Consider the following 15,961-nt stretch of genomic DNA (forward strand, 5'->3'; position numbering starts at 1 on the left):
TAGGAAGAACAATCAGCATGAAAACTCAGAACAAGCATTCAAAATAAGCCAAAATATAGAAAAACAAAACCAGAACTGAGTAGTGTGCCAGAGGTGAGTATTTTGAGAAGGAAAAATGACCAAGAGACACAAAAGCTTCAAAGAGAGAGAGAGATCAGGATTACCAATTATAAACTGAATTTAGTGAAAAGGAGAGGTTGCTGGTAGCCTTTTGCAAGAGAAAGTTGAGTGGGAACATGGAAAGAAGTCAAACCACGGCAGGTTAAAGACTGAGTGAAAAGTGTAGAAATGAAAGCGAGTGAGGACAATCCTTCTAAGATGTGTGGCTATGAAAGGGAAGAGATGACTAACGTGACAGCTAGGAAGTGACAGGGTGTTACTGTGCTCCAGGAGGCAGAGGAATACATTTCTTTCCACTAAACTGGAAGCACCATGCCGCGAGGAATCATGGGTATCGTGTTTATCACCACCTGCTTCCCACTTAGCCCAGCATCAGCACAGTTGTTGACTGGGGAGTTTTAACAAAAAGGGTAATAGAAAGGAGCTGGAAGACAAGTTTTAAGATATGAAAGAGGAAAAAGATATCAGTAAAAACTGTAGCCCATGACGTCTAGAAGGGATACATCTGGAGCCTGACAGGAAGAACTGGCTCTACTGAGGACAATACCTCTTCCTTACAACAACAACAACAACAACAACAATAATAAATAAATAACAAAAAGGATGAATACAGATTAAGATAAACATGGCTGAGAAGCTAAGGATATTAATAAGGGACAAGCTTGTTAACTATCCTGTAATGCATGAAAGGTTCCTGCACAATAAAGAATTGTCTGGCCCCAAAACTAAAAACTAACCATATTTAACACTGAAATTACAGACTAACTCAAATCACAGAGTTGAAGCCTACATAGGGACACTCTTCTAATCAGAAAAAAAGTGATAATAACTTCCCTAGAAACACACAAAACACACACACACACACACACACACACACACACACACACACACAAACTCACTTCGATTTCTGCATTTCTTTCCTAGAAACCTTCAGCTGCTGAAGCTACTTATTGAGATATTATGTTTGGGATCTATAATCATCCATAACTATATCACTTTCCACCAGAAACATACTTATAACATATGTTTTATGCATATGGACAGAAGCTCAACATAAAGATACACAGAGAACATCATACAGAGAACATCATAATGCTTCAGATATTAAACATTATCATCATTAAATGAAATCCAGAAATCTAAGAGAACATTTTTAAACGACTAAGATTTTTCCTATTAAATTATGAGTCAATACTGATCATAACTAAATGGGAGAAGACATCTTCAGGGGCACCTGAGTGGCTCAGTCAGTTAAGCATCCGCCTTTGGCCTAGGTCATGATCTCACCACTCATGGGTTCAAGCCCCGCATCAGGCTCTGTGCTGATGGCTCAGGGCCTGGAGCTTGCTTTTGATTCTGTGTCTCCCTCTCTCTCTGCCCCTCCCTTGCTGGCACTCTGTCTGTCTCTCTGTCTCTCTGTCTCTCTCTCTCTCTCTCTCAAAATAAATAAACTTTTTTTTTAAGTGGGAAAAGATATCTTCAAATGACATATCCAAAGGGATAATACCCAAAATACATAAAGAACTTACACAACTCAACAACAAAAAATAATCTGATTAAAAATGGGCAGAAGACCTGAGTAGACATTTTTCCAAAAAAGACAATACAGATGGCCAACAGACACATGAAAAGATGGTCAGCATCACTAATCATCAAGGAAATGCAAATCAAAACAACAAGGATATATCACCTCACACCTGTCAGGACAGCTAGACTCAAAAAGACAAGAAATAGGGGCACCCGAGTGGCTCAATCAGTGATTTCAGCTGATTCGTGATTTCAGCTCAGGTCATAATCTCTTAGTTCGTGAGTTCAAGCCCTAAATTGGGCTCTATGCTGACAGCACAGAGCCTGCTTGGGATTCTCTCCCTGCCTCTCTCTCTCTCTACCCCTCCCCAGCTCATGGGCACACATACACTCTCTCTAAATAAGTTAGTAAACCTAAAAAAGTGTTTCAGAAAGAAATAACAGGTGTTGGAGAGGATACCAAGGAAAAAAAACCTTTGTGTGCTGTTGGTAGGAATGTAAATTGGTGCCATCACTGCAAAAAAAACCAAAATGGAAGTTCCTTAAAATATGAAAAATAGGTGGATGTCTGGGTAGCTCAGTCAGCTAAGTGTCCAGCTCTTGATTTCAGCTCAGGTCATGATCTCACAGTTCATAAGTCCTAGTCCCATGTCAGGTACTGCACTGACAACACAGCCTGCTTGGGAATCTCTCTCTCTCTCCTTCTCACTCTGCCCCTCCCTCACTCGTGCTCACACTCTCCCTCAAAATAAATAAATAAAACTTTTTAGGGGTGCCTGGGTGGCTCAGTCAGTTAAGTGTCCGGCTTCAGCTCAGGTCATGATCTCACGGTTCGTGGGTTCGAGCCCTGCATTGGGCTCTGTGCTGACAGCTAGCTCAGAGCCTGGGGCCTGCTTCTGATTCTGTGTCTCCCTCTCTCTCTGAACCTCCCCTGCTCACGCGCTCTCTCTCTCTCTCTCTCTCTCTCTCTCTCAAAAATAAATTAAAAACATTTTTTAAAAATTTAAAAATTTTTTAAATTGAAATATCCTATGATACAGTGACTCCACTACTGTGTATTTACCCAAACAAAACAAAAACATGAATTCAAAAAGATATATGCATCCCATGTTTACTGCAGCATTATTTACAATAGCCAAGATAAAGAAGCAGCTCAAGTGTCCTTAGATAGGTGAATGGATAAAGAAAAGGTATCACACATATACACACACTGGAATATTACTCAGCCTTAAAAAAAAAAAATCAGATCTTGCCATTTGCAACAACATGGATAGACCTAAAGGGTATAATGCTAAGTGAAATAAACCAAAGAGAAACATATACCATATGATTTCATTTATATGTAGAATCTGAAAAAAACAAACAAAAAGCAAATTCATACCCATAAACACAAAGAAGTGATAGTGGCCAAAAGGGTAGGGGGTTAAGAGATGGACAAGTGGTTGAAGGGAGGTGGGAAGAACAGGCCTCCGGGTAGAGAGTGAGTCACCGGGATAACAGGTGCGGCAGAGAGCATACAGTCAGTGGCCCTGTAATAGCATCGTGTGCTGACAGACGGGAACTATAACCCTGGTGAGCAGAGTTGTGTAATCACCAAGTTGAACACCTGAAATGACTGTAACACTGTTACATTACATGAAACTAATGTAACATTGTTACATCACATGAAACTAATGTAACATTGTTACATCAACAATACTTCAGTTTTTTAAAAAATTGATCACAAAATACAATGCCTAAGTGGCTTCTTGTTCCTTTTAACTTCTGCCACTTAAAATAATCTGGCGGCTCCTGCATGACTCAGTTGGTAGAGCATGTGATTCTTGATCTTGGTGGTGTAAATTCGAGCCCCGTGGTGGGTGTAGAGATTACTTAAAAATAAAACATTTTTAAGAAACAAACCTATGTCAACACTGATTTATTTTAACCTACACGAATATATTCAATAAAAGCAATAACTGAATTTTATAATATACTTTTGACAAAATATTTGACTTCAGGACATGTATATTTCAGTGAAATAGTTTCTCACCTTGACTACTCCATCAAAGCCAGGGATTGTGTTAACCTTGGCTTTCTTAGCTAATAATTTGCTTTCAATCTTGTCACCCATGGCTTGAATAGCATGTGTGTCAGGTCCAATGAAAATGACATCTGCTGCTGCCTGTGAAGAAAGACAAGTAAAATTTCATAAGAAAAACAATACAGTGCTTGATATAGAGTCACAACCTTGTAAAAAGAAAAACCCATATGTGTATTTACTAATCCTTTACCTACGCAAAACAACCTAAAAGCAAGCATTTGAGCCAATATATTAAAATATATAATGTTGTATATAAAGTGCACAAAGATATAGGAAACAAAGTCGCGTCAAAGAAAAATAACAAAGAGGAACAACTGCTTGCTATTAACAGTATTCTCTGGAAAAGCAACTTCTGTGGTGTTATTTTTTTATATACAGTATCCTGCCACCTAACCTAAACAGTAGGTTTACCTTTTAAACACCTTATAAATCTCTGTATTCTCTATACCCTCCAGCACACTGCCCAGTTCAACACAAATATCCATTTTTATTAAATACCGACTCTGTGCCAGGCTTAGAGCTAAATGTAGGGGACAACATGGATGAAAACCACAGGATATCCACTAATTCAAGGAACATGATCACTGACACCTCAGGGAAATAGACAAAAGAAAGTAGAGAATGTTTACATCCTTGTGACTACAAGAAATGAGTCAAGAATACAGTGGGAATTTACCAGGTAGAGTTAGTTTCAACAAAAACTGTTCTGTGTAACTCACATTTAGTTCCCCAGTAATAGATCTACCCCCTCTCTGTTTACGGTATTATAATGAACAAAATGCAAGTGAATTTTGCTAACGAACTAATTAGAGACAGAACAAAATATGACACAGTTCTTAGTGCCACCACAGGGCATGGTTTAGAGAATTAAGGTGAAGTTTGCTGAAGTAAAGGATGAGGTTACTGGGTAAAATATGAAAGTTAAATATGAAAAAAAGAAAAACTAGACTGTATGCTGGGCAACATCTGAGTAAGGTGCCTGTTGATTCTCCCATGATCTTTGGTTGGGTCAGTATAAAGAATAAATCGTGTATTCTATCTATTGGCATTGGCTCCTGAAAAGACTTGGCTTGGGAATTCTCCCTGTATTATCCAGAGCGGCCACCGCAGAGTGCTGCCTGGATTGGTCTCTCAGTCATTATGAACCAAGAAGGTTACACCCACCCAGAGCAGAAGGTTGGAAGGAGAACAAGGAATCAACAAACAGAATGTACAAAAGAGATAAATAATTAGGAGGTACAATGAGGACTTAAATTTTGCACATGCTAAACTGAAAGGTCTATGGGATAGTGCTTGGCAAGTTGATAGAGAGGTATAGAGGTTCTAAGGTGAGTCCAGGCTGAGATATGGATTTTCAAAGGCATTAAAGAAAGGAAAAAATTTAAAGTTGTAGACGAAATCACTCAAACAAAATGCATAGAGAAGCTGATGCCTTTAAACTCAGGATGTATATACTTTCTCTTGTGTCCAAAACCAAGACAGAAGGGAATTTTTAGATTCTAAAATAATAAAGCCTCCTTTCCTTTGTGTGATAATAGGAATAATAACCACCTTGCAAGTTTGATCAAAGGATTAAATAAAATACTATACAACATCAAACTGCCACAACTATCAGTTCTTATCTCTTAACCAGAAGTCCTGACAAAAAGAGAACATTAGAATAGTATGACAGCAAGGTCCACAGGAGCCCAAAGAACCCAGTTACAAATGGCATAATGCTAGATAAGAAACCTCTTCAGCCAAAACAGATGCTCATAAAGTACCTCTCCATCAAATGTCTGTATTTAGTTTTAACAGGAGAACCTTATTTTCTTAATTAAAAAAATCTTTTGTGAAACCTCAAAATGTAGAACACCTGAAAAGTGGAGCGTCTCTGTAAGAGGGGAAAGTGACTAGGCCTACACCTCCACATACTGTTGGTCTCCTGCTCCATGAACTAGACATTGGACCACAGAAATTATCATATTCATTTCTCTTTATCCCAAACCTGCAACTCACTAAATGCTAAGTCAAGAGAAAACAATCATGTTTCAACTATCACTTGTCTTTCCATATTCTCATTTTACTTGCTAAGATGGAGGACTTTTTATTATAAATGCTGTTTTAAAATACCCCTATGCTAGATAGATGTAATCAACTAATCAGAATACCCACGAAGGCAATTCAAGAAATAACATAAATGAGAACATCCAAAATACATTATGATTATACAGTAAAAGTTCTGATTAACAGGAACCCAACAACTAGGAACCACTGATCAACTAAATTTTTCTCACAGATTCTGACTTGAGAAAAATTACCCCAAAATGCAAAATTACCAAGAAAAAAAGCTCACATCAAAAATTTGTGACTATTCCTTTTGTCCCATTCAACGGAATAGAACAGGCAATTGTAAGCTGGGTAACTAACTACTCAAACAGAAGTTTCAATGAACTAATTTCCTGTATAGCTATAATGCTTTAGTAGTATTGTCTAGGTTAGCTTTTAAATGTAATTAAAGCAAAAGGAGAATGCAGTACCCTGCCTCCTGACTCCCATAACTCCTCAACCAACAGAGCAAGGATGCAGTCAGGGTAAGACAGTTGATAACTGCAAAGTGATGGAGCAGGTTTTAAAAGTTCTGAGATTTTGACCAAAGTCACTCATGATTTAGAAGTTAAGGCCAGAATTTACCAACCCTCTTGCCAGTCTTCTGTTAACCCTGCATCCTTTTCTTATCCGTCTCATTCTTCATCTCCTTCAGTCACCAGTAAGTCTTTGTGACATTCCACAGCAACAAAATTTACTTTTGAAAATATGGTTTTTAGAGCTTTGTAAATTTACCATGAATGATATATATAACTGAAGGCAAGTAAATATCTTATAGTCATGAAACAAAGTGATTTTAAAATTTTTTTAATGTTTATTATTTATTTTTTAGAGAGACAGAGACAGAGCACGAGTGGAGGAGGGACAGAGGGAGAGGGAGACAGAATCTGAACCAGGCTCCAGGCTCCGAGCTGTCAGTACAAAGCCCGAAGAGGGACTCGAACTCACGTGCGATCATGACTTGAGCCAAAGTTGGACACTAAGCCGACTAAGCCACCCAGGTACCCCAAAAAGTGGGTGTTTTTAGTACATGTGCTGCCAAAAAGCAAGCACCAAAATGTATGTTTTTTAAATGGTACTGGAAAACACTTTAAGAGTGATAAATAGGAAAATGCAAAAAGCTGAAAATCAAAAATCAAAAACCCAAATTCACTGCTGTAAGGTTCCTTCCATTTGCTAAATTCTGTGATTTTATGGTTCTGGACAAATTTTGATAGAAGAAAAAGAAAAAGGGTTGGTTTTGTACAGCACATTGGGGGAATAATGAGATTTAACTTACAATAGGCTTTATGTTGTAAATGAAGGCTAGAAATAATCACTTGTGAAAAATGTATGATGCATAATTAATTCTCAGAAATACAACAGTTACTATACTGCTTTACTATGAATTCAGATTTCTCTTAAATTCATATACATTAGGCTCACCAAAAACTACTACTTTAATAATTGTAAAACCAGGGTCAGACGAGAGGCATAGCCATGAAAAAAATTGTTGAACTGCCCAATGGACTCAGATTCCAGATTTTAACGTATTCCTTGCTAAAAGGAATAATACATAATACACTTTGGGTAGAAAAGGTCAACCCAGGATTGGTGCAGGGAACTTAGTACATGAGATTTAAAAAAAAAAAAAAAAAAAAAGTGAGCCAGTGAAAAAGCTTCCAAAGTAGTATGATTATTTCAAAAGTATATAGTAGCAGATAGAAAAGCTAACCCCTGAATATGATGATGATAACAGTAAGAACATCAAAAAGAACTGGAGAGCCTGGGCAGCTCAGTCAGTTAAGTGTCTGCCCCTTCATTTTGGCTCAGATCATGATCTCACTAGTTGTGGGTTCCAGCCCTGTCAGGCTCTACACTGACAGCCTGGGGTCAGCATGAATTCTCTCTCTCCTCTCTCTTTGCCCTTCCCCCTGCTGGCAAACACCCTCCTCATAATAAATAAATAAACTTACAAAAATGAATAATAGGGAGATTACAAGGTTAATTCATCTTTTAAAGACCTCAGAATAAACCTCTTCCTGCTATATCTGTTCAAGTACTTAAACTTCTTGGACATGTACCATTCATTTTAAAAAAATACACAGCTCTTTTTAAATGGCAATATAGACGAAAACTAACTTCACACATAAAACTAAGCAAATAAAAGGATCAAGATAAAATCCCATACAAAGTTTTTGTAAGAAAAAAAATATGGATGGGAATAATATCCATGAAGAAAAAAAAAAAACAGAAGAGAAAAACATACCAACATGTAACAGATTAAAACTGTTACCTGCTGTTTCAAAATAGGCCAAAAGACATTTTAAAGTTTTAGAAAACATTAAATAACAAATTATTATGGATTATGAAATGCTCAGAATTAGAAATGCTCAGAAATGAAGTGACTAACCTCAAGATACAATCAGAAATTAAAATATCTTTCTAGAAATGAAGACGAACACAGAGGAAGCTCAAGAGTGAATAAAGAAAACAGATAATGCCTTACAAGAAATAGAAAGTGAAAGGAAGACATTTTTCTCAATTTAAATATCAAGAAAAAAGAAATTTTTTAAAAACATTAAGAGAAAATGACAAAACTGAAGATAAAGAACATCCAACGTATGGATAAGAGGAGTCTCTGAAGAAAACTAAAGCGGCGAATACTAAAAACCCTATTTCAAGAAAACGGTCTTAACATTGAAAATACATACCAAAAAGACACACTACAGTAAACTTGAGAAATTCAACCCAGAATGACACATTCTAGCAGTACTGCTTAAAAGAAAAAAAAAAAAAGGCAAGAAAAAAAGAATAGGTGATTTATACAAAAGAGAAATTTAAATAATAATCCATGCCAAAAGAAAATGAAATAATGTAGTCAAGAAAAAGTATGAGCCAAGGATTTTAAACCCAATCAAACTGATGTCCAAGTATCAAGTGCAGAGTAAAAATTACGACAAGCAACAGCTCAGGGCCTCTTTCTGAGGATCAAATAAAACAGGGGTTTGCAAACTACAAGCCATGAGTCAAATCTGGCCTGCTACCTGTTTTTGTCCAGTCCACAATCTAAAAATGGATTGGGGGGAGGGGGGACATTTTTGGAAACAAATTTAAGAATACTGTATCAAGACATGTGAAAATTACATGAAATGCAAAGCATTTTATTAGAAAGCAGCAATGTTCATTAGTTTACATGTTGTATGGCTGTTTTTTTGCAACCGCGATAAGAATGAGTGTTTGCAACAGATCGTATGGTCTGCAAAGCCAGACAGAATTGTCATCTGGACCTTTACAAAAAAGTTTGCCTACTCCTTTATTTTACAATGAGCTTCAGAAAACCAAAATGACTAACAAGAGATCAACATAAATGGTCTGTAGCTACCGGAGAGAGGATACTATATACTAGCTGTATTTTCTGACAGTGTATAGTACAACTATTTTTAAAGTGAGAAAAGAATAGAAAGGCGATGCGTAAAACGTTTTGATGTTTACAGAAATCCTATCAGTATTGATACTGCTATCCTGAGATTGCGGTGTGTGAACCACTGACCAGATAACTCCAAGGGGTTCTAATTTCATCATCTCCCCTGTTCCTGAGAGTAAGAACTCTAAATACGAAAGAATAAAGAAGAGGTTAAGTAAAAGTTCTGCAATCTTGAATTTTAATTAAAAGTATCACTATAAACACAGGAGGTATTTTTAATCTCACATAAAGATAGGCTATATTTAGTTATACTTTTATTTCATGTTATGTGTACATGTATATTTGTAATATAATTTGTGTATTATGCAATATTAATATTATATATTTAGATTATATGTACCCTATTTGGTCTTAGGGATAGCATTAAATCTAAATACACATATTAAATATATTAGCATGTTATATATTCTCTTAATGGAACATTGTTAACACATACATTATACATAATAAATATATGCAACATAAAACATGTTAAGAAAAAAAAACCTTAACACACATATCTTCCTGCCTATCAACTAAAAAGACCTAGAAACGATGACCATGAGTAGCAGTGACCATGCCTGGCATCCTGACGGTGGCTTCCGATACCGTTTTTTTTGTTTTTTAATGTGTCTTGATAAGACAGGTGATTAAAAGCCTGGAGCAGGAAATGTAAAACATGAGCCTAGAATGTCTGGTTAGACCAGAGAACAAGGAAGCTATAAAAGATTATGAGGTCAAGTCAAAAAGACCATGAACCAACCTAGGCCCCACTGGTCTAAGAGAAACTTAAGCTTCACTAATAATTCCAACATATTTAAGCCTACAAAATATGTTTCAATCTATGATTTCATAATGACACATTTTAGAATTGGGTCCACTGTGAAGGAAAGGAAATGATTCATTATCTCAAAAACACAACATAAAAGTAAAGAATTAGGCATTTAACTTACTTTCTATGGAAGTCATACCACTAGGGAACCAAACAATAAATGTGGCAAAGGGTCTCTTTATAAGTATATTCCAATTAATTAATGAAAAAGGTGTTAAAGTATCACCATTTTGCAATCCAGTGAAATACTAAATACAGGCAGTAAGCATCAAAGGTTGCTTAGATCTTGGGGCGCCCGGGTGGCTCAGTCAAAGAGTCTGACTTCGGCTTAGGTCATGGTCTTATGAGTTCGAGCCCCACATCGGGCTCTGTGCTGATAGCCTGGAGCCTGCTTCGGATTCTGTGTCTTCCCATTTCTCTATCCGCCTCCCTCACTCACACTCTCTCTCTAAGTAAAACATAAAAAAAAATTTTTTTTAATAAAAAGGTTGCTTAGATCTTAAAAAGTGCTAACAAGACACTAATGTGTCTCCTACAGTCTTGGCAAAATGCATCAAAACCTGAATCTGACCCACCACTGAATCCAGGTGTAGGAATCCAATTTGTAGAAAATGCCAAGAATGGAAGAAAACACTGACCGGCAACATGAGTATGCAATAAACTAAGTCAAGATTGACAGAAATTCTACAAGTCAATAACCCAAGGTTCTTCAACAGAAAATTGAAAGGAAAAGGTATGAAAAGAGAACCTATGGATTAAGAGAAATTTAAAAGATATGAAAGTTTAAAATAAATGAGCAAAACAAACTATACTGTCTAGGGATGTACATTTGGGCCATAGAATGATTTTAAAATTCAAGAAAATGATTACTACAAAAGTCGTGGGCACATGTAGGGAGAGACTGGAGGCTAAGATGGACATGGGTCACGTGAACAAGAATCAGGGCAAACATCTCCTGTCTAGAACTATGCAGTGACTCCAAAATTACTTACCTTAGGTAACCCACACATTTGTTCTGCATAGCTTTTCATGTATCTTTTGTTTTATATTAAAAATTTCGAAAACAATTTCACAGTAGACACCAGCTTGTATGATTGAAACCAACAGCTGGACCAGGAGCAGACAGGTAGCGGGTGGATCAACATGTCCACCACTACCACCAGAGATTTTAACCGGAAGCCCCAGGCTGTGCAGCGCACCTGTGTGTGATTAGCAAAGACTGGAATCCGAATCCTAATTCATCATCCTCCACATGGGGTATCGATAGAGAGAGGTGTAGGACAACCCTAGAAAAGAGTGTCGTCAGCCTCCAACCCCCGACATTTACAGGAGTCATTTTTGCACTAGTCAGCTCACCATGCATTAAGAACCCAATTTATGTGACTAAAAAAAATCAGGATTAGAACATTAAAGAATTTGACTGTTATGGGAGATAGGTGATAGAGGAGAGACAAAGGTTCTACTATAAAATTCTAAATGTAAACTTATAAACCAACACAATTTTTTCATTTGTTTGGGATGTTAATCACAAGATCAACTGAAATCTAATGACATACTTACAAACTGTATTTAACTTCTGGCACTCTGTAGGTGCTGTGTGATTTAGTTAACCAAAGGAATCTGTGTCTTTCTCTCTCAATATTACCAGTATCTGGATTTCATTCGGTCTAGTGTATATTTTGTATTAAGTGTCTACTTGGCACAGTGCACTCAAGTAATATTATTACTTCCAGATGATCGCCATGTACAATATTTAGTTAGAGAAATAGAGTAGTAGTAACTTTCCCCACTGTAACAATTGGCAGAAGTCAAGTTTTCTAGTTGAGGAATTAGTTACACAGAAAACCCTTGTTTTTCATTTACAGGAAGTGATCATTGCAGCAACAGAACACTTTCTACTTATAATATTTGACAGTGGAATTTTTCCATTTCTACTTTTCAGCTATTACTAAATCAGAAAATGGTTAAATTTCTTTTATTAAATGTTGAATGTCTGACAAAGCTACTTAGGGCAAGCAAGAGGTTTTTGGTACATTTTAATTTAATAAAAATCTTTTCAATTAACTACAAATCGCTGAATATCTTTGTAGTTTCTGGGTCAGCTTTTCAAGCTCATAGGGAAAATATTTCTTTAAATTCTAGTTAGTAGATTCTATATTAACTTTCGGAAATGTTCTTTCCATTTTAGAAGATTAAGATTAAAGTTTGTCAGTGTTTGCCTTCTCTTTTGTGCCGATCTGGTTTCTTCTTTTTATTTCCTTGTAATCAGCACCCAGATCTATTTCCAGAGTCTGAATGTAAAGAAGAAAGACACTGGGCACTTGAGCTTCATCATTCTCTACTCTTTGTGCAGATCAGGATACTAAAAAGAGATGAGTTCACATAAACCTGAGTGGGCTGTTAACCTTTTTTTTTCTTCAGGGGAAATGTAGATGCAATAACATTTCCAGCTGAAAGACTCATTCTAAGTTCCTAATGTTTAAGAATGCAAATGAAGTATTCTGTCTTCTCTGGGCCTGGAGGTGTTATGTGAGAAAACAGAAAGAGGTTTCTAGGATTAGTTCCACAGATTTCCTTTATCATGTAAAATCTCAGACCCCTGGCAAAAACAAGAATCAAAGAAAAGCAAAAGAGAAGAACCCAGAGAAAATGAATTCAATAACTTCCTTAGTAATCACATTGAGAAAATTAGAGTTAAGTAAAAAGTCAGACTTTGGGATGAATCCTAGCCTCCCCTCCTGTAAAGAATTTCAATGTTTAGAACATGTTAAAAAATATAGCGTCAAAATACTGATAAGGAGTTCAAGAACACTAAATTTTCTCTAAGAAATTGCTAAATCTATCACCCAGCTACCTGGCATCTTCAAGAAGTTAATTTATATTATTATGGTAATAATACCTTCATTAAAGGTACAGGTACAAATTTTAAGTTTTTCTTTTAGAACCGTATTTTTTCTAAAGGACAAAGAAAGAAGCTTCCCATTTACATTTGTTACGAACTACTATGGTCCTCATGTAAACTGGCCACAGAAATTAGTTATGAAGTTGTAATTTCCTTCTTATGCATTTCACATAAAATATTTTATGTCCCCACATTCTGGATATTAAAAATGAGTTGCTTTCATTTCTCCCTGATCCAATTATTTTTAATGTTTCATGAATACTAAAATTAATTGGTACTTGCGAATTGAAAATGAAGAGTTTTCCAGTTCAATTTTGTAAAATACCGTATAATAACTATGAAATTAGATAAGCAATTTTACAGCGTAAGTAAAAAAATTAAGATTTAATAATAGTTCAATTAACATAAGGGGATGTTAATGCAGATGCCTCGTGACTCACAGTCCAGTAATATTTACTGCCAGTAGTGACTAACAACAGTAAGGTGACTGGTAAAAGGCCAGTGAGCTTTGGTTTGGTCCAAATATTAGATATTAAATTTAATTTTTTAAATTGTTCTGGGATATGATCTGAATTATGTACTTTTCCTATTTCCCTTGAAAATATTTATGAATTTCTTTTAAAATTTACTACAAGTAGAAGTCCTTCCACACTCCTTGCTTAATTAATTTACTGCTTTCTAGAACATATCAAGTTTTTGATACCACCACTGGATAGAAATAAGAATCATATGGTTCTAATAAAGCATGCTCTACCTACAGCTGGGATACTCTTTTTTGTTAGCACACTTAATTGCCATGCTCTAGGATAACCAACATTATAAAGCTTATTTCAAATACTGAATGGAATGCTGAAAAAGCAGAGATCATGATTTCTAATTAATTGTCAGGAGCAACTAATTCCTCCCCCTACTCAGCACAGTCTAACCCACCAACCTGCAAGTTTCACCCTTTGGTTTGATTAACTAGGATGCAATGAAGAGAAAGTGACAAGAAGATGTAGTGGAATGACCCACATAGAGCTTAATTTTTCTCTAGGTGCAAAACATTTTTTTTTTTCAATTTAAAGAGAGAGAAAAAGGAATTCAATAATATGAATACTTTACTTACTTATTTAACACTGTCTATAGGGCACTGTTTTCAGGCTTACTTTATCCTAAAAAAAAACACTACAGATCAACAGTTCAGTCCTCAGGTTCTAGTTTGTTCACAAAGTTAGAAAGTCCATAATTTATTCCAGAATTCCACAGTAATATCTTACACTGTAGAACATCTCCATTTTAAACAGTTTTTTGTATCTTATACTCAAAAGTGAGGGAGAGGCTAAGAAAACAGGTCATAAATAATCATCTCTACCGATTATCAGTGCAATTACGATCCAAGGGATGGCATCAACTGCCCACTGCCACTAAATGGGTAAAGTGACAGAAACAAGACTAAGACCCTGCCACCTTCTCCTGCCATCTCACACGCTTGTGAACAGGTTCAGGTGGCCAGTGCTTACTCAACAAGTCAAGGACCGTGCACTAACGCTGACCACACATCAGGTATGCCTGGCACGGTCCCAGGACATAACTACAACCCCAGCATCCACCTGACTGGCGCCCCTTCCTGCTCTCAGAAGCATACCGGTTTGGACAGATCTGGTTTCTGCACACCAGGAGTTTGCAGTCTGGTAGAACAAAACAATATGTACCAAACAACAGAAACAACCCATGGTGAATAGTAAATGCCCTAGAAAAGCTAAAAGTAAATAAATAAGAGTCTAATTGGGAAATCAAAGAAGACTTCACAAAAAGGGAAGTATTTGAGGGAAAAAAAACACTAGGGTTTGGAAAAGTAGCATGGGCAATCAAATATGTAAGTGTACAGTAAAACACCTCTGTAAAGGGTTGTATGGTCTTCAGAGGATGATGACGAGGTTACACACAACCAGTGTTCATCCAGAAGAGTCTCCTCTTTCTCTGAAGTCCAACAACCACCAGATCTCAGTTATCGACTTCTTTGGTATCCAACTCAACAGCTAGTCATGCACATTCATTCTACAAGTACCTGCCAAGTACCCACTGGGGTGTCAGGCACTGTAGTAAATCTAGGGATACAGTGACAGACATGACAGAGATGTATCACTGCCCCCTTAGTTGACATAACTAGGAGGAAGCAATATAACAAGCAATTTTTAAAATCACAATACACCATGAGTACTAGAATACTAGTGTGAGTCTGGAATACTCTGGGAAACTAATAATGGTAACTGGAATAAAACAAACATGAGTGTAAACTGTGTAAACCAAATGAAGTTTATTAGGAGAACAGTATTTCTAAAATTCCCTCACCTTTGCTTCAGAAAATTTCGACCTTCAGTTATATTAAATATGCTACAATTTTAATGTGCTCAGATCACCTGATATTTCTGTCTTTCTCAGAAATCCAATCAGGGCCTTCCTAACTTCTCATAATGAGATTTGAGAATGCAATCTTCTCCATTTAAGTCAAGCCTGTGACTGATGAGAGAGAAAATGGACATCATTTATAACAGGCTAATCTTCATTTTATGTCAACATCCTGTAAGTATAAATTCCAGCAAAATGATATTCTTAAAATGTTTTACCAGCATGACCCCCTTCAAACACCCTGACATAGCCTTTTGGAGTTCTGAAGTTACAAATGACACCGCCCAAATACCCCTCAGCTCCTACACTGCTTGGATCAGACAAAACAATTGTCAGGCAGGGTTTTAAATGACTTTGTTGAAAGAAAGGCAGTAATGAGGAGCTGTAGAGTAGAATAGTTAAAAGCAGGAACTCTGGTCCCTGCCTAAACGCCAATTCTACCATAAACTACCTGGTTGGCCACTACCAGTTACTTAACCACTCTATGCCTATTTCTGAACCTGTAAGGATTCGATGGATGGATATATGTAAAGCACACAGGACAGAAGGGACCCACAGTAAGCTGCTACGTAA

The 15,961-nt window shown here is 36.6% G+C and overlaps 1 protein-coding gene across 4 annotated transcripts in view; it reads right to left on the minus strand.

The window, feature by feature from the left end:
* PCCA (propionyl-CoA carboxylase subunit alpha) overlaps positions 1-15,961 on the minus strand; it is a 403,439-nt gene that overhangs the window by 290,273 nt on the left and 97,205 nt on the right. For 3 of the 4 annotated variants that reach the window (XR_003907575.1, XM_029936480.1, XM_029936478.1), the window contains exon 7: positions 3,680-3,811. The exons of the other annotated variant lie outside the window; for it this stretch is intronic. Coding sequence is in view for 2 of the 3 variants with exons in the window: in XM_029936480.1 (XP_029792340.1) it covers positions 3,680-3,811 (132 nt within the window). In the remaining variant the exon portion in view is untranslated. The remainder of the gene's footprint in view (positions 1-3,679; positions 3,812-15,961) is intronic. 4 annotated transcript variants of the gene reach the window in all.

This window comes from Suricata suricatta, chromosome 4 (genome assembly GCF_006229205.1).
Source record: "Suricata suricatta isolate VVHF042 chromosome 4, meerkat_22Aug2017_6uvM2_HiC, whole genome shotgun sequence".
Taxonomy (NCBI): domain Eukaryota; kingdom Metazoa; phylum Chordata; class Mammalia; order Carnivora; family Herpestidae; genus Suricata; species Suricata suricatta.